The following is a 25,331-nucleotide window of genomic DNA, read 5'->3' on the forward strand; positions in this document are numbered from 1 at the left end:
CTGCAGCAGCTGCTATCATCGTTTATCGGAATGGGGCCGAGGGAGGGGTATGGTGTCGCTTCACATGCCTCTCCGAGCAAGTTCCCATGAAGCCACCTTTATCAATTAAAACATCTATCTGATATGTAGAGTAACAAGGATGTTTGTGTCAATGATATGCAGACTACATATGAGTTTTATGATTTATATTATTAATGGCAGTGGTCAAAGTAGAAACCCGTAAAAAAACAAATATTTTCCAAAAAATTTAATCAAACTAGCAAACAATCAAATACACGTATTTATCATAAAACACACTGACAATGAACTACGATAATACACAATGTTCAACTACGACAATTAGAGAGCAAATGGACTCACCCAAACGCTATAGTTATTTGGTGAGGTAAACGGTGTGAAGTGATATGATTGAAAAAGAAATCACCTGACTCCAAAGGTGGTGGCACACTAGACATTTCTTGCAAGCATGCTATTTGCTACTTCGTTTGAGTAGAAACGGCTCCGGTTACGATATACATATATATATATATATATATATATATATATATATATATATATATATATATATATATATATATATATATATATATATATACAGTATATATATAATATATATATATATATATATATATATATATATATATATACGTGTGTGTGTGTGTGTGTGTGTATTTACCTAGTTGTTTTTTACGGGAAGGGGAGCTATGCTCGTGGGGTCCCGTCTTCATTTCTCATTTTATCTAAACTATTTTTAAATTCATGTATTGTTTTTGCACACACCACTTTCTCATCTAACTTGTTCCAACTGTCTATTACTCTGTGAGGAAAGCTGTTCTTTTTCAAATCTCTTCTATAGCTGTCTTTTTTTATTTTCTTTCCGTGTCCTCTTGTATTTCTGTCATCCCATTTTATCAGATTCTCTCTATCAGTAATTTCTATGCCTTTCATGATTCTGTAAATAGCTATCAAATCTCCTCTCTCTCTTCTTTGCTCTAGTGTCTGTAGTTCAAGTTTTTCTAGTCTCTCTTCATATGATAGTTTTGAGAGTGTTGGTGCCAATTTTGTAATTGCTCTTTGTATTCTTTCAAGTTTTTTTATACATTTTTTTGTACTTGGTGACCATATCGTTGCTGCATATTCCAATCTTGGTCTTATCAGGGTGATTAGGATTTTCTTCACCATTTCTTCATCCAGGTATGTAAATGCAACTTTGATTGTTCTTATTAAATTATAAGTTTCTCCAAAAATCTTATTTATATGTTTCTCAGGTGACATATTATTCATAACAATGACTCACAGGTCCTTCTCATTTTCTACTTTTTTTATTCCTTCTTCTCCCAATTTATATGCTCCTGTTATTCTGTTTTTGCTTTTTCCAAATTCCATTATACTACACTTTTTTGTATTGAACTCCATCTCCCACTTCCTACTCCATTCTTGTACTTTATTTAGATCTCTCTGTAGTGATTCACAATCTTCTTCAGTTTTCACTCTTTTCAGTAGTTTTGCATCATCTGCAAAGAAGCTCATATAGCTTTCAATTCCTTCATCCATATCATTAATATATATAGCAAACATTATTGGGGCCAGAACTGTTCCCTGCGGAACATCGCTTATTACTTCATCCCATTTTGAGTGCTGGTTTCTTATTACTACTCTAATTTTTCTTTCTTGCAAAAAGTCCTCCATCCAATTTAGTAGTTTGCCCTGTATTCCTCCTTCAGTTTCTAATTTCTTAAGCAACTTCTTATGTGGTACTTTGTCAAAAGCTTTCTTTAGATCTAAAAATGCACAGTCCGCCCATCCATCTCTTTCTTGTATTATATCTATTAGCCTTGAATAGAAACATATTAAATTGGTGACGCATGATCGTCCTTGTCTGAATCCAAATTGCCTTGGATTTAACACTTTGTTTTTTTTTCTAAATATTTTACCCATCTACTTTTGATAATTCTTTCACAAATTTTTGCTATTGTAATTGTTAGAGAGACTGGTCTATAGTTGGTAGGTTCTTCTTTATTTCCTCCTTTATATATAGGTACTATATTTGCTTTTTTCCAATCTTCTGGAACTTTTCCTTCTTTCAAGGAACTATTTAGTATGCTATGTATTTTGTCTGCCAGTTCATTCCTGCATTCTTTCAGTATCCAGTTTGCTATTTCATCTGGTCCATGCGATTTTCTGACATCAAGATTACTCAAGTGTGTTAATATTTCATTCTTTGTTACTTCTATTTCTTCCATAGGGGGGACTTTCTCTTTCCATTCGTTCTCTTCAGGTTGTATGTTCTCCCTTGTAAACACTGATTTAAAATGTTTGTTCATAATTTCCGCCATTTCCATTTCCTCAGTGTATTCAACTCCCTCTTGTCTTAATTTCTCCAAGTCTTGTTTGTTTTTCAGTTTATTATTTACAAATCTGTAGAATAGTTTTGGTTGATCTTTACACTTTTCTATATCTTTTTCATATTTTCTCTTTTCCTCTCTGCACATTTGTACATATTCATTTCTATAACAGGTTGGTTCTTTTTCAGGTCTTCTGTCTTTTTTCCATCTGGTCCAGGCTTTGTCTCTTTTGTCTTTTAACTCCCTACAGCTTTTGTTGTACCAGCTTTTTACATATTCTTTTTCTTGTTTTTGTCTTGGGACATACTTTTCCACTCCTTTTTTGTAAATTTTTGTCAAAATATTCCATTTCTCTTCTACTGTTGTTTCTTCTTTGTATATTTCTTCCCAGTTTTCCTTTTGAAAGAATTCTCTTATTTTATTAAAGTTTGTTTTTTTCATACATCATTCTTCCTTTTCCAAATTATTCATTTCTTTTCATATATTTTTCTTCATTAAGTTCCAGTTCAATCAATATGTGGTCACTTTTACTTATTGGTGTTTTATATTCAATTTTGTCCACTATTCTAGGTTCAGATGTAATTATTAGGTCTAGTCTCGATGGCTCTTCTTCATTTCTATACCTAGTGTTCTCCTGTATCCATTGTGTAATTGTATGGTCAGTAACCATCTCAAGTAGAGCGTTTCCCCATGAGCCGTCTCCACCCTTTACTGTCATTTCTTCCCAGCAGATTTCTTTGCAATTAAAGTCGCCCATCATAACTATTCTTCCTCCCTCTTCCATTATCTTGTTTAATGCTATCTTTGTGTCCTCTAACATACTTTTATGTTCACTCTCTTCCCATGAGGCTGTTTTCGGGGGCACATAATTTATCACAAACTTTCTGCTCTTCTTATCTCTGTCTTCTACTTCCATCATTATCATCTCTACTGTATTCTTTCCATATGTGACACATTTCACGTTTATATCCTTCTTAGTCAGGAACATAACTCCACCCCCTTCCTTTTTCACTCTGTTTCTAATCCAATAATTATATGCATCATGTCCTACACTGTTGGGTGGTAGTGGACCTTTTAATTTTGTTTCTACAATTCCCATTATGTCTGGTTCTTTTTCCTTCCAATAATCATTCAGCTCATTCAATCCTGTTATTAATCCATCTATATTTGTGTAAGACACTCTTAGTTTTCTGCCACTTCCATTGTGTTCTCTGTTTCCCTTTTGTTTTTCTCTTGTATGTCGACTTTCTTTAGTTTCATATTCACTACTCTCCAATAGAATCTCTCTTTTTCTGACTCCGTTCTTCTCTCGTTTTTTTCCTTAGCTTCAAGTCTTTTCTGTTTTTCTTCCTCTCTTTCCTCTTTATTCATTTCCCTTTTTATCCATACCTTTTTTATATTGTTCACTTGTTGCTAGTTTCCCTGTTTTGGATAAGATATTCTCAGCCGTAGTTTGTGACCTGAATTCTATCTTAATTGGTCTTGTCTTGTCTGTACTATATTTCCCGAGCCTGAATTTCTCTTCGATTTGTTTCATTATTTCTGGTTCATCTTCCTGAACTAATTCTAGTAAATTTCTTACTTTTTCATTTTCCTCTTTGATTCTTGTGGTTCTATCTGGGTTATGTTTCTCTTCCATTCCTAATATAATTATACATTTCTTTCTGTCTGCTAAGTCTCTTACTATATTCTCCTTCTGTCTCATCACTTTAATAACTGAGTTTTCAGTTTGTTCATTCATTTGCTGTCTGATTATGTCAGTGAATGCAACTTTGCTATTTGAATTTTTTTCCAACCCTCCTTGTTCTCATTATTCTCCTTTAAGACTTTATTCTCTTCTTTTGCTTCTTTTAACTGTTTTTTTAATTCTTCAATTTCCTTAGTTAAGTTTTTGTTCGCCTTCTCTAGTTCTTCCAATTTTTCAACTCTCTGCACAATGTTGTTAACGTGACCGAACTTAAATTCCCAGTGCTCGATCATCTTATCGAGTTTCTCTTCTAGTCTTGTTAATCGGGGGGGGGGGGGGGGGGGGGTGTCCCCCCCCCCTCCACCCTCTATAAATCCCTGGAAAATATTCTCATCATCTTCTACTGTATTGCTCTTATCTATACTTCTAATCTTTACATTTTTGTTAGACATTTCATCATCGCTAAATTGGTCCGGCCCTCGTTTGTTTAGATTTCGTCTGCCTGCCTGGGCCAAGTCCTCACCTTCCTCATTTCCTTCCATTTCCCTCAGTAATCCCTCCCCTTCTCCTTTTTCCTTACTTTCCCTACACCACGAGCAATTCCCCCCCACCCTGCAAATACAATAGGTACTTCCTTTGCTTTGGGATCCACGAAATTTCACTTTTTCTTCAGAACGTCGTCTATGCCGTCCGTTCGTTGAAGTGTGTGTGTGTGTATATATATATATATATATATATATATATATATATATATATATATATATATATTTATTTTTTTTTTTTTTTTTTTTTTTTTCAATTTTCCAAATATCAAATTATTCCTCCATCATATGATGAGAAGTAGATGGACGAATTAAGAGAAGTTAAACCTAAAATACGAATGTTAGACACATTATTGAGATGTTCTTTCTACCCCCAACGAAGTAACAAAAGCAAGTAACATGCTAGCCTAGTGTGCCGTCACTTTAAGCTATCTCTGCTGACATGGGGGTTCGAATCGGGTTCGATGGACCACTTACTAATGACTGACAAACTATCACAGTGCAAATACTATTACACAAAATATCAATATACAAAATACATATGATGTACAAAATATCACTGTAGAAGAATATGTGAAACATGTATTTATGACAGGGGTGGGCAACCCTTGGCACGCATGCCAAATGCGTCACGCCAACGACTTATCTCCGGCACACTGTATCTGGCCTGATCTAAGAAAATAATGAAATAGATCGACCGTCAACTTCTTCGGTAAGTTTTGTATTTCAACTCAGCAGAATACACACATGCATATGTTAAAAAAACGGTCATTCTGAAACCCTGTATACGACAGTATTGGTCAAGTTTGTGGCAACGCTTTTTTTCTTATTTAGTTGTTGCATTATTCACCAGGTGGCTAAACGTGGCATGATTTATTTACTATAAATCTATAGTCTTTCATGTTTCATCAATAATAATATCATCAGTAAACAAAATTCTCACCACTAGGGGCTTTAGTTATCTGAAGTCTCGTTTTCAATGATCGCACTAGAAGTATTTTCTCAGAAGTTGGTGAAGCCTGCTGTTCAACATATTTGCCATAAACGTAAGTTTTGGTTAAAACTTTGTGAAATTAGGAACTATTGTCTATTTTTTCTGATGAAAAAAAATTGAGTCTTAGTTGAGTGACTTTGTATGACAGCTGGAGTTTGTGATAAAAAATCACAAGACAAATTCACACCCTTAATGATAAAGACAAACATTCATAATTTTCTATTTTCTTTATTAATTAATAGAATACACACATATCACATTACAAATGTACGCATGCTAATGCAGAAATATCACAATATTTTTATTACAAATAGTATTATAACATACATGATACTTTTATCGCATATCACATGAAATTAGAAATGTCACATATGATTCAGTCCAGTCGGATGCAGAGACTCTCAGCGATAAGGAAATCCTCCCGAGACCTTTGCCCAGCTCCTGTACAGTAAGTCCTGGCTGACACAGGTTTCTCAAGCGCTTCTCAAGCTCCACATGACAGTGACTGTTTGAGTGATTCTCTGACTGGCGTCCTTATATACTGAATATATTGTAGTTCATTTCTGGTAAGAACCGTCTGAAGCACTTCACTCAGCAACATATTAACTCCTCATAGGAATTGCTCTACTGTCAGATGTAAAATGAGCTGAGAAAAATGAGAACAAATAAAATTATTCATCCCCATTTAGGAACTGCTTAAACTTGGGAAGGTGTCAACAACTCTGGAGGAATAAATGTTTAGATGTGGAAAGTGAGATGCAATGCGATAACAATTAAAAATACGTTTGTGTATAATATATTTGGTGTTTGAAATACAATTTCATCAAGGCAGTCTTGGATAAGGAAGCTTTTGTTAATAACACTAGAGTTGTCACCCAATGCAATGATGTTGAAAGCCATCTATATAGGGGTCTCTCCTACTATCAACATTCGGTCTAATCTGACTTAGTAGTATAGGTTTATTCAACAATATTAAATACAATTAGACATACATATATACATTTCTTACAAAATTGGTAGTTGAAAAGGGAGAGCGAGAAGCAAAGCTTATAATAATTCTGGGAGACATGTTTTAAAAACGCAGCCGACCTAACTCGTCAACTGACCACCTCTCCTTCCTCCTCCTCCTCCTCCTCTACCCCTCCTCCTCCACTGACCAGCGTCAGGTCAGGGTATCCCAGGAGGTCAAATTCCAACTCCCTTCCACTCTCCTTACCGACCTCTTGTCACGAGCAAGTCGGCCAACGTCCCACCCAGATGTACAGAATGTAACCTTTACGACACAGAGTTTAGTGCAGAAGTACATTATAGTGTTATGGTAACTATTAGATGATTGTGCAGTCAAATCGTCACAGATTAAAAAAATTTAACTATCGGTGAACTCTGTTGACAGAAAACTGTCATCCTTTGTTGGCAAAATGCCATATTTCTGGCCACAGGCCACTGGTAGGCACAATAAAATGGACGTCATATCCTGTGTACTTTAGACTCCTGTGGAATTCCCCAGTTGTTCCAAGGAGAACGTATTGCAGCATCCTAATTTGAAGGTTTTGAAATTATATCAATTATGTTTTAATACAAAACGTGCAGTGTTGAGATGATGACTTGTAACGGATATGAAATAATGCTTGCGGACAGTCTGCCCAATGGAAACTCACCCAGTACCACTGTTTTCACAGAATTTAATTTCCTGGACATCCTATCATTACTAAACTACTAAACTGCGAGTTAGTTTATAGGTTCTGTAAGCTCTAGTTCCTATGACAAATATGTAGCACACAGTTCGGTGTAATTCAGCTGAATCATATGGATCACATACACTGCAAGTCTGCAATGCAGGTTTGACCGTACGACAGTTTGGCCTGTTCCGGTGTTCCGCTAGTCCATTGCGTCAAATACCGCTGGTTGAGTGGTTGTCGAACATTGCATTTGCTTCGTATTTACTTTTACTGTCTGCAGCTGAATAAAGAGTACTCCCAATCATTTATATTTTTCATAGTAATACATTTCTTGGAAATCGATTCACACAACAATTATTAATTATCCCTGAGAGTGAAAAAAAAAACGAGCATGAGTGCACGTTCCACCAGAGAAGTGAAAAAAGAGAAAAGGCCCCAACCATTTGCAACTTACTCATAATGATGGGGTGAAATGTAAAAGGTGTTCTGAGATACCAACTGTCTTGGTAACTTCTCCCGTTATATTTCATGTTAACTAATGATCTCATGATTTCCAGTTACTCATACAGTTACAGTACCAAAATATTAGAATACAAAGATCAAATAAATGGAGAAAAAGTTTCCCGAAAAGGATTAATGAGAACAGTGATATATATAATAATATATATATATATATATATAATATATATATATATATATATATATATTATATATATATATATATAAAGGATTACAAAGGCGGAGCATGCCGACAGGAGACCTTTTGATCCATATCTAGGTCGGATGCGAAAAAAAAATCATAATAATAAGATAATAAATAGAAACTATGATAATGTAAATAACAAATAAAATACATAAATAAATGCATACACACACATATATATACATATATATACATATATATACATACATATATGTGTACATACATGTGTACATACATATATGTGTACATACATGTGTACATACATATATATGTGTACATATATATATGTGTACATACATTATATTCATATATATATATATATATATATACATACATATATATATATAATATACATACATATATATATATATATATATATATATAAAATATACATATACATATATATATATATATATATATATATATATATATTATACACACATATATATATAATATATATATATATATATATATATACACATACACACACATATATATATATATATATATATATATATATATATATATATATATATATATATATATATATCCCTAGCTTGTTTAATAATTTCATCGAATTATCCATTTTCCTTTTATAACTACCACCAAGCATTTAATTTTCATGTCAATCATTCCACAGTGAAGGAGCTGTGGTATTTTGCATTCTGCAGGAATTGTATGATAATATTGCAAGCATTTTAAAAGATGAAAGACTGACCCAGAAAGTTTAGAAAATATTTTTCTGTTTCTTCCATATAATGTTTTGTACTTTCCCGTAATTGTAAGCTAGCATCTAATAAGTATGATTGAGTTGTTAGACATCTTAGCATCTAAGCAAAATTAAAAAAAAAAGTCCAAAAGACTATAAATTAACCGAGCAAGTGGGTCTACCCCACATCTATTATAACTCTTACTTCCTTCCACTAAACCCCAAATCACCCCTCCCTCCCCCTCCCCCATCTTATCTGTCCTGCCCTCTAACTAACTAACTCATTTAAGACTTCATTCACAACCACGGCCACTCTAACATACCAAAAGACACTTTACCTTACTAAGCAGTATTAAATCACTGTGGTAAGTCACAGTGGTTGCACGTCCTTCAGTGGAAATACACCTCACTTGCGTCAATAATGACGGAATAACTTCAAACATAATATATTTTGTTGTTAGGAAATGGGTGGATAGACGGAATGTGACAGACCGTTCCGTTCCGTTCCGTTCCGGTGCATGTACATAAACAAACCTAAACGTAAATACTGATGGTCGGGAGCGGAGGATCCCGCTTATATTCTGTGATTTTTTTAGATATAGATTATTCGAAAAAAGGTAAGTTATCAGAACTTGTAGTATTGCTTCTTCAGCATTTTGTATTTATACAGATTGCAAGTATTCAGCTTACCACAAAGTGAATGATTCATCATAGGCAGGGCTTGAAATCGTATCGAATAAGTCAGCTGATACGGGGTCATTATTATATGATGGGAGGGGAATTTCATTGTTTTAAGTTTTCTTATAAATATGAATATTAAGTTTCTGATTTTTTCTTCACCGCAACTCTACTTATATTAAGGTGCATAGAGTTATGCCTCATTAATAATTTACTACATGCAAGACATAATATTGTGTTAGCAAAACAGTTAACAAAGAAAGAGCATATTGATATTAGGTTTTGTGGGAAGGACTAGGATATACAACAGCCCAAGCTATGTTCTGCTGTTTTGTAATGAAAAATAGTAAATGGCTGGGTTGATTTTGTGTTTTGTTTCCAGATTCATGTATGATTTAGATTAACAATTTACCATAATAATCACATGACAAAGAAAGGATTCCCACTACTTATAGTGACACATTTACTGAGAACCATGGTGTAAAAAAAAATAGGTTCAGCAATAAATTAGAAAAAGTATATCAAAAAAGTAATAAAAGTCAAATATTAATAGCAACATTAATTATAATATTAAAGATGTTTATTAATAATAAACATCTTTAATATTATTGTCCTTATTATTTTGAATTATATATATATGGGCTCCATAATCTTTTCATTGCTTTGTGCTTCTAAGGATCTTCAGTTGGCATCAGTATTTGTATATGTAATTAGGGAATTAAGATAGATATATGATGTCAAGCACAGCACCAGAAATGGTGGAAAAGAATGCAGATGCAATGAGCTGAGTACCCTGCAGTATGACTCAGGGAATGATGATTTATGCTTCCCAAGAGATGTGAACTTTTCATAAATTCTTGTAATAAGAGAACTGATCATTACAAATCAAGCTTACAATAGAATCACAACTCAAAATTCAGCTGCACTGACCTGTGTTACTTTTCTTTTTCCAAAACCTTGTATACATGTAAAGATTTTTGTTTTGAGAGATCCATTTTTCTATTAGATTTAATCTTAACATGAAATCATCACAAATTGATAATAATTGTCCCAATTTTTATGGCAAAATATGAACCATGTGATATAAAGGGCAGAGTGAAGTTGCTCATATGGCATTAGTCTAGAATGGAGGTTGAGTAGGTCATGTTTACCAGAACAATTATCCATCTCTATATCAAAAGTGGTATTTTTTTTAGAAGTGCACACCTATATGGTATAGCATTAGAAAATTAAATCTAAATTTTTTAAATTATAATACATCAATGTGATAAATATTTTTCTTGGTGGAAATTAATATCAGAAAATGTTGCTAGAACCAATGCAGAAATGAATGAAGTCAATTTGACTTCTTTAGATGCCATGTTTGTTTTGATAGATTTGCAGGTCACAGATGACAACCCAGATGACCTCTAGAATTACAGGTACAGCAATACTAAATGCAGGTTAGGTTAGGTTGGTGGGTTAGGTTAGAATAGACAAGTTTATCATATTCTTATTTCTTCGGCCTCCACCTCTACCAAAACAAAGATGGCATCCCTTCCAACAGCAGCGGCAACATTTGTTTATAACTTTGATCAACCTTTTCTATTATTAATTTCTGCCAAGAATAATGTATATTACATTGAAGTGTTATAATTTACAAAATTATTATTCAATTTTCTATTGCTATACAGTATTGCTTAGTTTTGCACTTCAAAACATTTACCCCAAAAGTTCCCCCCCACCCCACCCCCCACCCCAGTATAGGGGAGGTAGCCAAGTCAAAGGCATGTACCTGCTCCCACCCATTCTACTCCCCACCACCACCCTTTCCACCTCCTCATCTTAGGTCATCATGGATGACAGGTTATCCTCGTATCCTGCCCTCTGCCCTGGGTCAGAAGCAATATAACAAGACACAGTACATCCACAGCAAGACCACTTCACTTAATCGGTGACTCCCCCTGTCCATCCCCTCATACAGAACAAGAGAAGACAGGGAAAATCCCTTCAAGCTGTGTCAAAATGATGTTCACACATAAGCACCCCCTAACTGTCCCCATCCCCCACCCTTCCCTTTCAGAACATTAGAAAAAAAAATTCTAATAACACACCTTAGGAGCATACATTTTCATTAACTTATGGCTTTGTAGTAATTTTTTTATAACTGCATACCTTGCATGCAAGAATGTAAAGATTATCCATTTTTTAATCAATGAAACCACCCATTATGATGGATGAAAATGATCCACAATAATTCTGCACTTCCTCACAATATATTGTACAGTTCCAACATCTCCATTTTTGTTATCTTGAAGCATCATTGTTCTCTATTTTAGATTTCATGATGAATTTGAAACAAAGCACAACAATTTGCTTCTACCTAATAGGACTAGATACTCCAAACTTTCTACATCATTGCTGATTCTTGTGAAGACAAGGTCTAATGCTGATGTTCTGTTTGCATATTATAATTGTGTTCATTTGCTAATGATTTACTTCCAGAAACAATCATTGATTAAATCCTCAAAATATTTGGCCTGTCTGGAGTCTGGTCTCTGTCTCTAGGGTTTCCTACAAACTAATGCTGGAGTGTTGAAAGCATGGTGGTGATAGTGCGAGGCGGGGAAGGCAAAATACTGCCACTATCTTTCCATGCATGTCATTGAAGATTGTTAAATGGAAATGGATATGGAGGATGAGGTATCCCCCCCCCTCTATATTTTCCTCCTACAAAATGTCAAAGCATAAGAGGGTCAGGGAGGAGAACTCCTACCAGAACCCTAGCAATTGGGCCATTGAATGTACATGGATGCAGTACAGACGAGATTATAAGTGACAAGATTGGTGGTATGTTTGTGAGGAGATGAATTGTTTATATTAAGTGATTAAATGAAGCGGCCTTGCTGTGGATGTGCTGTGTCTTGCGACACTGCTTCTGACCCAGGTCGGTGGGCAAGGTGCAGGGATGACCCGTCATCCAGGAGGTGCTCAGATGAGAGGGAGGGTGGGAGGGGTGTGGAGTGTATTTAGGGATGAAATGGGTGGGAGTGTTTTTATGCCTTTCCCTTTTTGGCTACCTCCCTTGAAAGGGGGAAAAAGCCTTGGTGTATGTATGTATGTATGAAACAAAACTGAAAGGGAAGGGTGAATTGGAGTTTGGGACTGTGTTGGGAAGTACATCAGGAGTGGCAAGGGGGTGAGGGAGGAAGTAGTGGCACTATTGGTAAGTAATGAGTGAAGTGTCTGGGGATAATTTGGGTAAAGGTGAACTTGGGATAGGAAGTATGGGATTTTGTGAATACATATGACTCTTGTAGTGAGAGAAGCAAAGAGAGGGAAACATTTTTTGGATTGATTTAAATGAGTATGTAGAAAGTTTTTGGAGGAATGTAAACATAGTGGTGTTGGGAGAAAAAAAATACTAGGATAGGAGATAAGCTATTATGTGTGGTAGTAAGAAGGAACTGTTGTAGGGAGATGTTAGAAATGTGCATTGAAAGGAAAATTATGATAGGAAATACAGTTTTAAGAAGAGTAACAGGCATAAGCATATGTGGGCTAGGGTAGTATGTGGGAGGATATTTAAGAGGGACAATGTAGTGATACCTAAGAGGTAGATTGGAAGTGTTTGTATGTAAATGTACAAAGAAGAGAGGGAGCAGTGGATTATCAGATCATTATTAGTAGAAAGGAAACTGAGAGTGAAGGTAAATTGGAGAGGGAAAAATAGGAAGGAAGAGAAGGGCTTCAGGTGAGCAAATTGAATGGAAAGGAAATACAAACATCCATACATATGCCAAGGGCTTTTTTCCCCCTTACAAAGGAGGTAGCCAAAGTCAAAAGGCACAATTCCACTCAGGCAAAGCTGAGTAAAGTATGGAAGGGAGTGAAAGATGAAAGAGAAGCAGAAGAGGAGGAATGGGTATGTTTCAAGGAGAAAGTACAAAAATGTGCAAAGATAGTATGCGAGATGAGGAGGGGAAGTGACAGGAGAGGTAGTGAATGACAAGATGAAGAGGTAAAGGTATTGGTGGTGGAAAAAAGTGAGCATATGGAAAATTATGGCAAAGTAGAACTAGGGGAGTATAGAAAAGTACAGAAGAAAGGTTATTGAAGTAAAATGCAAAGTGAAGGAGTCAGCTTCAACTATATGTATGTATATATATATATATATATATATATATATATATATTTTTTTTTTTTTTTTTTTTTTTTTTTTTTTTCAACCTTTGCACTTATGGCGAGCTGACAGCCAGCAACTGCACCCCTCTTACCATCAGTTGGTGACATTAGTCCAACAGATACAACACAGTTCAACACTGCCGGGTTTCCAGTCTGTAAAAATTGAGGCAACAGTCCTTCGCGGCCCTAAGAGATGTTGTCTCTTTCATAAATTACTTTGAATGGATGAGGGGGTGGGGGGCAGCTAAAGCTGTCGGACCCTGCTGGAGAGGAGCTGTGACGCGCTGCATTGCTTTTGGCCCGAGCAATGTGGCTGGGGTTAAGGACAACCGTTTTCCTCACTGTGCTGAGATGGAAGGGATGGATGGGCTTTTCGTTTGATTAGGGTGTGTGCTACCCGCCGTCTAACGGAGAAAGGGCCTTCCGAATTAATATGTTAAAAGTACTATTATCAATTAATCTATTGTACTTAGTGTTACATTATATTAGTATATTAAAAGTACTATTATCAATTGATCTATTGTACTTAGTGTTACATTGTTTCAGTTCAAACATTGTTGTTTAAATCAGCAATAGTATTGTTTTGGGTGTATAAGTAATTATAACGAAAACAGTTTTCATCGTTGGCGTACTTTTAATTGTAAACAACAAAGTACAATTTGTAGTGATCTACGGTGACTACATTTTATGTAAAGATGTTCACTCTTGTCTCAGTGATATATGACAAGAGAATGAAATTCATTAAAAATGCCTTTCCAGTGAATATTATTTTCAATTAAATTCGCTATAAACAAATATGACGGCAATCGTGGTTTATCCGTCGTAATGTATTTTGCAACATTAGGACTGTTATTTGCTTGATTTGTTTTATTTATACTCTACTTTCGTGGAAATAATTTACCTAAAATAAAAACATATTAGGAGACAGGTAAGTATAGTAATACTTGCAAACACGAAAGTACTGTAATGCAAAATTTTACCATATATGGTTATCCGTTCGCAGTGAAGGACATTCAATCGTAGTCGTAATTATATCTGATAAGATGAATAGTTAGTATTATCAGCTTATGTGCCATAGATAACATGACGTAATGTGGCGAAGGCTGCAGACATACTGTAGGTTGATATGAATGTAACTGTAAAGTTACATTAAGCTTTGACTTTCGTATATAAGCCCAGTTGTTATCGGTAAGATAATTTACTACAAGAATAGTACTTCTTCCTTGATAGTTTTTCAATAACACATTACTTGAATTTCGAAATTATGTTGATGTATTCCACAGGAGAAAAGAAACAAGACAGAAAAGAGTAATTTCATATATTACATCCTCAGATAATATATACGAAAATAGCTGCATTGTCCCAATTCTCTAAGTTTCTATTTTCCTGTGGTAATTTTGCAACTTTGTTTCACGGAATAAACCTTCGCTATACCAGTTTTCGTTGCACCGATTTTCGGCTGCATTGACTATACTGAGACCTACCGACCATTCATCTGATATAACGAACAAGGTCGACATACGCGGTGCAAGGGTCGGTTTGGATGGTGGGTGGTTAGACCCAAGGTCTAAGTAAACAGGTCTAACCGCTGGAGCAGTTCTGCGCAGCTTCTGACGTCATTTGGATGCGTCCATTTTCTCTTTGTGATACACTGAAGAAAACTGTGAAACGCCAAGGAAGACAGGAACTATAATATTTTATATATATATATTATATATCATATATTATATATTCATATATATAGACAGGAACTATAATATTTTATATAATATTTGTCAGAATATAACTAATTGCGTGGAGCAGTGCGAGCGAAGGCGACGTCATTTTCGAACGACGGACCAGCTTCAACTGACAGCTATAGGACCCGCTAACCCCACTTTGAACAGCCAGGTGACGTTCACGGGCTCGCTGCGCCAACTCCCTCGAAATTCGGTCGGAAGTGGTTAGACCTTATATTCTTAGATCTTGGTTAGACCAAGCCTTACCCCCAGTTAGTTCGATATATCGAGGGTTCATTGTGTGTGTGTATGTATGTATGCACTTGCTTAGTAAATGAGGCTGGAGCTGTGTTTTCCTAGGGTCCCATCTCTGCCTTCATTTAATTATTTTTTCTGTTGGCCAGGATTATGTTTTCCTCCCATATGTTCCATGAGTGCATTTATTTATTGGGAAAGCTATATGGGTTTGACTTCTGCATCTCACAGTTCCCGACAGAGACGCCTGTCCCAAGAGTTCAGGCACTTAGGACCAAGTTACTCTGGTTCCAGTAGTGCACTTTCTAGAGTATATTTCTCATTATCACTACCTTTTCCCTATGAGGTTTCTTTTGTGTCAGAAGAATAGCATGGATGTCACAAGTAAAGGGTTCTGTTCAGTAGAAGGTGTTGGCCGGTTAGAATTTTTTTTTTTTTTCCTGGTTGTATGGAGTAATCAGTATAACTAAGGGTTTTGAAGGAGTGCTGATATCTTGTTCTCTGTCAGCCATTTTTCTAGCTTTTTGACATATATTAAGTATTCTTGCTATCTTCATGTTATGGTGTTTTATGTATGCAATAAAATTACATGTTGACTTTATTGTTGACATGAAAAATGTCATACCTGCTGTTAATGAATCTGCTTACTGGCCTTGTAATGGCAAAAGATTAAAATACTCTTCTTTCTCATTGGTACAGCACATTCCTGTGACCAGCAATGGCACAACGTCATGGGTCGCTACAGTCCCTCACTGGTGAGTAGTGCTGCAGTTGCATATATTAAATGTTTGAAGATGCATATGAGAAGCCAATGACAAGTACCTGATTGTGGTGGTCTAGCGTGATGGACAGTGCATTTTTTTTTTTTTTTTTTTTTCCAAAACTTATGTTAACTGTCACCTCCATCAAGAGGTGCAGCCCAAACGGGCTGACACTTGGTCAGTGAACTGGGCCCAAGATCTCTCAGTTGCAACTAGATTTTTTACACCTTCACGCATGTAGAGCTGTCCCACACCAAAATGATGCAGACAGCAGTTCAAAAATTTTTCTCAGAGAGATAAGTGGAAAAGCCCAAAGATTGTCAGTTGCTGTATGATTGTAGGTTTTACATGTAAAGAAAACTGAGGCAACAATTATAGTTTATTATTACTATTATTATTAGATGATGTAATGTTGTAGTATAGTTGTAGTAAAATTCAGGTGTATAAAATGTTGCTAGTTGATAGTGGGGTAAAATGCTTGAAGTCAGTAAGCCATATTAAACCATAACATCTTTGTTGGTATCATAAATGTTTTATCTTTGGTTAGCAGTAATGGAAAGGAGAAAAATCACTGAAACATGGAAAACTTTCATGAAAATATGTACTTTGTATTCATAATATCAAGGAACTGAGAAAAATGAATCTTATATAAATGGAGTGCAGTTTCACTCTCAAACTTTTTTCATCACCAACCCCAGCACATTTCACAGTGAAAATTAATATGGATAAAGGTGATGAAAATTGAAAATGTACTGCATATGTTTCTGTTGTAGGGGCTATAAGTTGGGCAAAATCCGATTTTAGAATATGGAATGAGTGCAGTTATGCAATACATTAATGTTCTGTCTTTCAAGGCTTTTGATCAATAGGTCTAATATAGTCTCATGCCTTGTGGGCTCTTACATGATGTGCAAACTAATTGTCACCAAGAACTTCTAGTAGATGGCTCCCTTTCTTGCCATGAATTATTGTAGTCCAATCAATATCTGTGAAATTTAAATCTTTCATCATCTACATGTCTCAATTGCAAGTAGTTCTTGAAGCAAGAAGTTATGTTGTTTTACCCAACTGTTCAACTTCAAAAGTTATCAACACCCTCACCTTCATTAACAGTTGTAGTCCAAAGGGGCTGGTACTTAGTCTCTTGATCTTCAATTCTACCTTTGCCCCCCACCCCCCACACACTGACATCAAATGACTGCTTACTTCATCCTGTTACCTGGTGACAGAAATAGACTTGCACTATTACAACACAGACAGGAGTCCAAAGTTATTTGATTGGAAGATGGACAAGATGCTGCCCAAAAATTCAAGTAAATTGAATGGGGGGAGGTATTTGGATGTATTATGGCTTTCTGCTGCCAGGTGAAGCAATCTGCACATGTTACTAGTGTCCCAGTGGGTACCAGCATGAGTGGACAAGGTGTTGAGTCCTTTCTGGTGGAGCTCCCTTGCTGAATCCTGCCAACACATGTTGGGTGATGATTGTGAGTTGTGCTAGTGGAGTGGCCCTCTTTGCATCCATGTTGGTGTGGGGAGGTGGGTCGTTTTAGTTGTTTTTCTTTCTGCCACTAATGTGAACTTGGATGTAATGGTGATTTGTTTGGTTTTCATATGGGTATTATGAAAACTCAAGAACTCGAGAAAGAAAATTAACCCACTCCTTACCGCCAAAGTTGTTGGAACAATCAAAATGGCAATGCAGTGTTGTTATAAACACTTCTCTAAAAATTATCACAAACCCTGAACTAAAAAAGATAGGAGGGGGCAATAAAGTAATTGAAAAACTCCAATGCTGAAGGTTCAGATAAGATCTCACTATCAGAAGCACCTTGGCAGAAATTAAATAAAAGCATTAGCTGATACTGTTAGTAACTTTGGGATGTACAATAAAATTCCAACAGTGTGGAAGATAGCATATAACAAAAACAAATATATCCATTAGAAAACCTGGCTCCTTGCAAACCAATCTCACTCCTATCCATTATATTCAAGCTGATGAAAAAGGCTAGCAGGAAGAAATGCAACTCAGATTCCCACCTCCCCAAACACGGCATGGATTTGAGGAGGGACACTTCACCTGTAAACTTCTCGTAAACATCACCCAACAAGTGCTTAGGATCTTCAGTAAGAATACTCCACCAGAATGAAGGGTCAATGGTGACAATAGACATAAACAAGGTGTTTGATCAAGTTACATATAAAAAAAAAAGAGAGAGAGATTGTAGTAGAAGGGGAGGATCTGCAGTAGCAAGGAGCTTTGATGTGTTGCCACAAATAGATGGAAGAAAATTAAATGCATTTGCAAAAGTAAGAATGAATGAACGGTTGTATTCTGCTCCAATTATTGCACTCATTCTGACCTCCTTTGCTGTTGTCCCTAATAGGGACAAATCATTGGTGGGCAAACTTTTTAAGTGCACATATGCCAATATCGGCCAATCTTTGATACAAAAAGTTTCAAATGTGCCAACTGAAATTGCTGGGATCATATTATTATTTATCTTTTAAATATTGGGGGACCCTTTTCAAATACTAAAAACAAAGAAAAAATAATACTGGAGCACTAGAATCAAAGAATATTGCAAGTGTGATAAAGTCATGTCAGATTGAATGAATCTAAAACTTAATGAAATTATTTTTATGTAAAGGTTGCTTTTGCCTGTACATGTATGTGTAATTCTAGCTGTCATTTGTATGTGCACAATTGAAAAAATCATCTTAAGTGTTACCAATAAAAGTATATCTGAATTCATAATTTCACATAGTTTTACCAGAAATTTATATTTATTGCAAATATGCTGAACTGCAGGTTCACCGACTTGGTCATTTTAGTGCAATCACTTAAAACAAGGTAATCACTTCAGACAATGAGAGCTATTTGTGATGTGACATTTGAACTTTTACCATAACTGCAGTAAGCAGGGCTTCAAAGTAACCATTTTTGTGTATATATGTTTGTATTTACCTAATTGTATTATATAGGAATGGGAGCTATGCTTGTAGTAACCCGTCTTTGTATCTCGCAACATCTAGTTTGTTCTTAAATTCTTGTGTGGTGTTTGCACACACTATTGTTTCATCCAGTTTGTTCCAAACATCCACTCTGTGTGGATTTTTTTTTTTTTTCTTCTTCTTCTTCAGATCTCTTCCATAACTTTCCTGTTTGAGTTTCTTTTTATGTCCCCTTGTTTTTCTTTTATCCCACTTTAATAAGTCTTCTCTATCAAGAACTTCTATGTCTCATGATTCTTTGTGTGTGTGTGTATATATATATGATTCACCGTGGTCTTGGATCACGTGTTGGACTCGTGATCGACAGCTATTACACGCCTGGATGAGAGCTCAGAGCTCATACATGACCGACCTATGGGTAATGCTGTGACCTTACACGCACACACCCAACTCCCCGCCCACGAATTGGAGTAACGACTTGCAGCGCAGAGATACTGAAATTATTTCAGCCCTGGGCAGGATTCGAACTCAGACCGCTGTAGCAGCTGTTGTGAATGCTACCACTGTGTATTTACCTAGTTGTATTTTACGGGACAGGAGCTATGCTCGTTGTGACCCGTTTTCTGACTTAAAAAACTGACATTTGAGAAAATACAATAAAATGGGAAGTAAGGCAATGGTAGGAAAAAACTGCGGAAGGAGAAGAGGAAGTGGAGATGGAGGTGACAAGGAAGAACAGGAGAAGGAAGAACAGGAGGGGAGAATGAAGAATAGAAGGAAGAAGAAGGTGTAGTAAAAAAGGAAGCGACATTGAAGAAGCAAAGGCGTAAGAACAGAGAGGATTATGGATGGAAATAACCTACGGGGAAAGTGCAATACATCAAAGAAAATGGAGGATGAAGTTTGAACAAAATCACCTGACGTCACCAACACGAAATCCCCAGAGCATCCAGTCAAGAAGCAATGGAATTTCAACCCCAAATGGAAAACATTTAGGTGTGTACGTATTTCATCTTGGGAGTCGCCAGGCTGAAGACACTCCCCGTCAAGATCAAAGGACTCCAAGGTTTCTGTAGTTCCAGTTAAAACCCAAAAGTTTTATTCAACTGAGGGGAAACCTTACGGTCTTCCCGGATCAATTACCGAAAAAAGGCGCCCAAGACGATTAATAACGACGGTAATGACAAATTCAAGGCAATACATTTCTTCTTTCGTACTTCCAAATCTAGAAAATTACCATTGCTTAGCCTTAGCAGCCACCTTGGGGTTTCAAAGCGTCTATTTACATTAAGTTTCGGTATAGCGCCTCCAAAGGGCTCTGCGTTCATGTCGACGTTCGACTCAAAACCATCGCCATTTTCTCTTGATCCGCCTTGGTTTCCTTGCATTATCTCTCGATAGACACAACACAGCACATAGATCATTTTGGGGAACCACAAGTTCTCCCCCTCCCACTCAATTCAACCCAGGATTCCTGCTTTCCTTGTACTACTGAGAATTTTCGTCTTATTCGGTAGCCTACGGGGCTCAAGTTGACGCTGTTGACAGCTTGGTGGTTTGTGTGTGTGTGTGTATTTACCTAGTTGTATTTTATGGGACGAGAGCCATGCTCGTAGTGACCCGTTTTCGTATCTCTACGCATCCAGTTTATTCTTAAAATCGTGTATAGTTTTGGCACTCATTTTCTCCGTTTAGTTTGTGTGTGTGTGTGGGTAATCGATCGAATCATTCTGTTAAATTGAAATGCAGAAGTCAGTGAAGAAATTGACAATTTATCTCAATATTTACTTAGGTGAGTCCAGGTTTTGCGTGCCGGAAGGAAAGTCGTTGGGTGTGCACGCATGCCCACTCCAACCTAGGTTGTGTAAAGATAACAACAGTTCTACCGAACTGAAATCGGACCGAGAAAGTTTTTAGGGTAATTTTGGTGCCAAATTAGAAATGAGTGCATTATTGAAAACGCTCACCAGAAGTGTTAAAAAAAATCATCATTCTAAATTTGCACAAATAAATCAAGAATTGTTTAAACGTTTTTTTTTTTTTTTTAATTAGGTGCTGACATTCACGTTATTGTTTTGTTTATTCAGCATTTTTCTCCTTTAGTCATGAAACATAATGTTTATCTGCACATTATCTACATTTAGTGATACATAATGTGTCATGTATAATGAAAAGATCATACCAACATCTGCAGATACGTTTGCAAACTTTGTCTCGCGTTTCCCGGTAAGCATTCAAAGTCTGTTTCCGAGAATTGGAGCCACCCAATATCATCAGGCTAATCTGATAAAGGTCAGTGATAGAGTGCTGGGAAATAAATAGTTCATACAAAGACTTTGTTGGGAGCAGGACACGTTTCCGCGGTCAAGCATTTCAGTATTTTCGTTCTGGATTTTTATTTTTTCGCAGAAAGTGGACGATACAGGTAATCTATTCCGTTGCAGTCACGGGTGATTTTGCACATTGTTCGTACGGTGCTGAGCAGCAGGAAACTGTTTACTTAATCTACTACGTATTTGTGCATTTTCAAGGGAAGTGAAAACTTTTTCACAAGTAGCGGAATTGGAAATAAAAGGTGCGTTCAAATCCATTTGCCGCGCAAGGATTTTCCCATGCTTAATCGAAAAATGTATTTATAGCCTTCAGACGCCTTGTGTGTGTATGTGCGCGCACGCCTATATGATTATCTCAGATCACGTACTGGACTCGCCAATGACAGCTCCGAATGAGTTTAGAGCTTGAGGTGCCCTAATAGTATGTATTTACTTAATCGTAGTTTACAGGAAAGGAACAGCGTTTGTAGTGTCTTACTCTGTTTTATTATACCTAATATTAAATTCATGTATGGTTCCAACGTGGACTCCATCCTTATTTTCCAATAAGATATATATATATATATATATATATATATATATATATATATATATATATATATATATATATATATATATATATATATATATATATATATATATATATATGAAATAAAAACACTAGGAGCGTGTGTTCACAAATGCGTAAGTAACCACTAGGAAAAGTAAACTAACGAAGCAGAGCGCTTTCGTATAATTACATCTTCAGTGCAGATACAAAGAAGGAATTAATAATTCCTTCTTTGTATCTGCACTGAAGATGTAATTATACGAAAGCGCTCTGCTTCGTTAGTTTACTTTTCCTAGTGGTTACTTACGCATATATATACATACATATATATATATATATATATATATATATATATATATATATATATATTATATATATATATATATATTCTTAAATTGTGTGCGTGTGTGACTATCTAGTTGTGTATGGTGGGTTTGAGTAATGCTTGTGGTATCTTGTTTCTTTTCCTCCATTTGCCAAACCTTGCCATACATTATTCTGGTGTTTGCGTTATAGTTTCATATTATTCCACAAACCTACACATCTCTGTGGAAAGCTATATTTCTTGACATCTTTAAAAAAAATTCAGATTATCAACGACCTCTTGTCGATCTTCCTCGTGTATCAGCAATTCTTTTCTGTTCGTTTTTTTTCTCCTCCAAGCCCGATGCCAGTTTATCATATCATGCCGCCCTCATCTGCCTGTTTGTGTGTGTGTGTGTTTTAACGTCATCTGCCTGCAGTATGAGCTTTCGCAAATAAAGAAGGATCAAACATTTCCGCAATGTTTCTCTCGTCATCCTCAACCACAACTGAGGATGTAAGTGCGGATATTTTTACCAAATGCCCAACGCAGTTACAGTACTAATGAGATAATTGATGTGACAAACGTGTGCGTTAGGTGACTCAGTATATGTAAATGTCACTTGATAGCTGCAGCGGTTAGTAATAGATTAGGGTTGCCAGGCGCTCGATAATATTGTAGATATGCAACAGCTTGGTCTGTTTTACTGCTTTCGACCGAACTCTGCTGCCTACGACAGTTTATGAAAATATGCATGCTGTACATGTCCGGGTATTCTTTCCATGGAATGGATAAAATAAAATAAAAAATGCCGTCCTCCCATATCGTTTCGTGCAATAATTAACTCACGTCTCTGATTGGCTACGTGTGACTGTATTTATCTAGCCATTAGAGTGTGAGCAAATGAATACACAGTTGTCTACTTAGTTTCCCTTACCTGTTGTCCCTTCTATATATAAAACATTTTTTCAGTATGAATGTTAGTAGAGAATATCTCCAGTTTCCATCCGTAAATAGTTGAAATCATATTTAGCTCCCAAGAAACTAAATGCATTAATCATCATCAGCAGCAGCAGCAGTAGCATCAAGTGGTTGTTTCTGTATATATCTTGCCATGGGTGCAAAATTTTGCTTGGATTTTTTTATTTTTGTGATGGTCTGTGGTCCTTAGCCCCTGCGAAAATAAGGGTCTACTGTGTATATATATATATATATATATATATATATATATATATATATATATATATATATATATATATATATATATATATTCTGGTTGAAATCAGCTGCACTGGTTGCTTTAACAATCTTCAAGACTGTATTCTTTAATTTGGAGAATAATTTTCTATTAGCAACTGAGAGGGACTGGAAGTAGTCATTCATGACTCTCAAAATAATATACGCAGTGTATGCCAACAGGAATATTTTTGCATAGTAATAGTATTGAACAACTATTGACTCCACCGAAACTACAGTAGTTTTTCACCCCGTCGTGAGGTGTCTTCAGGGTGAGAACTGCTTTGTTAGGATGCTCTGCAATGTTAAAAGGTCTTCCAAGGGATAATGACCGCTGTTTGGGTGGGCTGGTTTATAAGGAGGTGTAACAGCTCAGCCTGCCTAGCTCAGACAGAATACTGGCCAGTATTCCGTCTGAGCTAGGCAAGTGGTGTCAATAGTTGTTCAATACTATTACTATGCAAAAATTTCCAGTTGGCATACACTGCGTATATTCTTTTGAGAGTCATGAATGACTACTTCCAGTCCCTCTTAGTTACTAATAGGAAAATCTCCAAATTAAAGAATAGTCTTGAAGATTGAGCAACTAGTGCAGTTGATTTCAACCAGAATTGCCTTAGAGAAAACCTGTGCCCCAGATATATATATATATATATATATATATATATATATATATATATATATATATATATATATATCTATATATATATATAGATATATATATAATGTTACGTACTCGCATGTACATTAACTCACCTTTTTCTCTTTCTCGTGAGCCGTGATCATGAAATCACGAGTTAAAGACAAGTTCACGCCTACAATAGTCCGGATCAGGGAAAGGCAGGAGTTCAGTCTTCTCTCGTTTATTCTGCTTAGCGAACATGAGGATTTTACACGTGTTTTCAACACCAATGCTAGGTACTCTCCCTATGCGAGATATGGCGAGCGACGCCGGGACCCCCCCCTGGCGTCCCCCCATGCATACCCTCGCTACATACCCCCTTGCTTATGCTTCGACTCTCCGACATCACGCATCACTTACACGCATACCAACCATCCAGGCACACTATGCAACATTCATACATGCAATTTCGCCACATATATATATATATGTCTGCATACATTTTATGTATATATGGCCCTCAGCCCCATTGTACAAAAACAGGAGAGGTTACTTAGTCCAAGTGCATGACAGTCATCTTTATTGTGTGAAGTATCATTCATGTTTATTTTGTTTTAGAAAGCCCAAATTTCCACTATTCTATATATATGTATATATATATGTATATATATATAATATATATATATATAATATGTATATATATATATATATAATATGTATATATATATATATATATATTTTTTTTTTTTTTCTTATGTATTTTATCTATATAACCAGTGTTTATTCCTAGGGATGATATTGCATGAAATAGATGGAGTTGTATAGGTGATAAAGGAAATATTAAAGGAGAAAAGTTGAAAGGGGGATAGTAGAAGCTAAAAGTAATAAGGAATTTTCTCTGAGTAGAGTTTGGTTTTCAAATATAAAGGAATTCTGCATGACTCCGAATTGGCTAATATATTGAATGCATAAAAATTATGCAATCAGTAGCCCATATGAGGCTGTTTTATCTTACTATAGTAGTTATTCCTAATTGACTATTTATTTTAGCTTGATGCATATCATAGGATAGATGAGAAATATTGTCTTTCTTTTT

General features: G+C 35.9%; 1 protein-coding gene across 1 annotated transcript in view; it reads left to right on the forward strand.

Annotated features, from left to right (window-relative positions):
* The first annotated feature begins 9,183 nt into the window (after window positions 1-9,183).
* Window positions 9,184-25,331, forward strand: part of Start1 (Steroidogenic acute regulatory protein-like) — a 156,687-nt gene continuing 140,539 nt past the window's right edge. The window contains exons 1-2 of the mRNA XM_076200705.1: window positions 9,184-9,276; window positions 16,174-16,229. Of these exons, the coding sequence (XP_076056820.1) occupies window positions 16,193-16,229 (37 nt within the window). The 5' untranslated portion in view covers window positions 9,184-9,276; window positions 16,174-16,192. The remainder of the gene's footprint in view (window positions 9,277-16,173; window positions 16,230-25,331) is intronic.

Source organism: Oratosquilla oratoria, chromosome 17 (genome assembly GCF_046742065.1).
Source record: "Oratosquilla oratoria isolate Oo_2021 chromosome 17, ASM4674206v1, whole genome shotgun sequence".
Lineage (NCBI taxonomy): Eukaryota > Metazoa > Arthropoda > Malacostraca > Stomatopoda > Squillidae > Oratosquilla > Oratosquilla oratoria.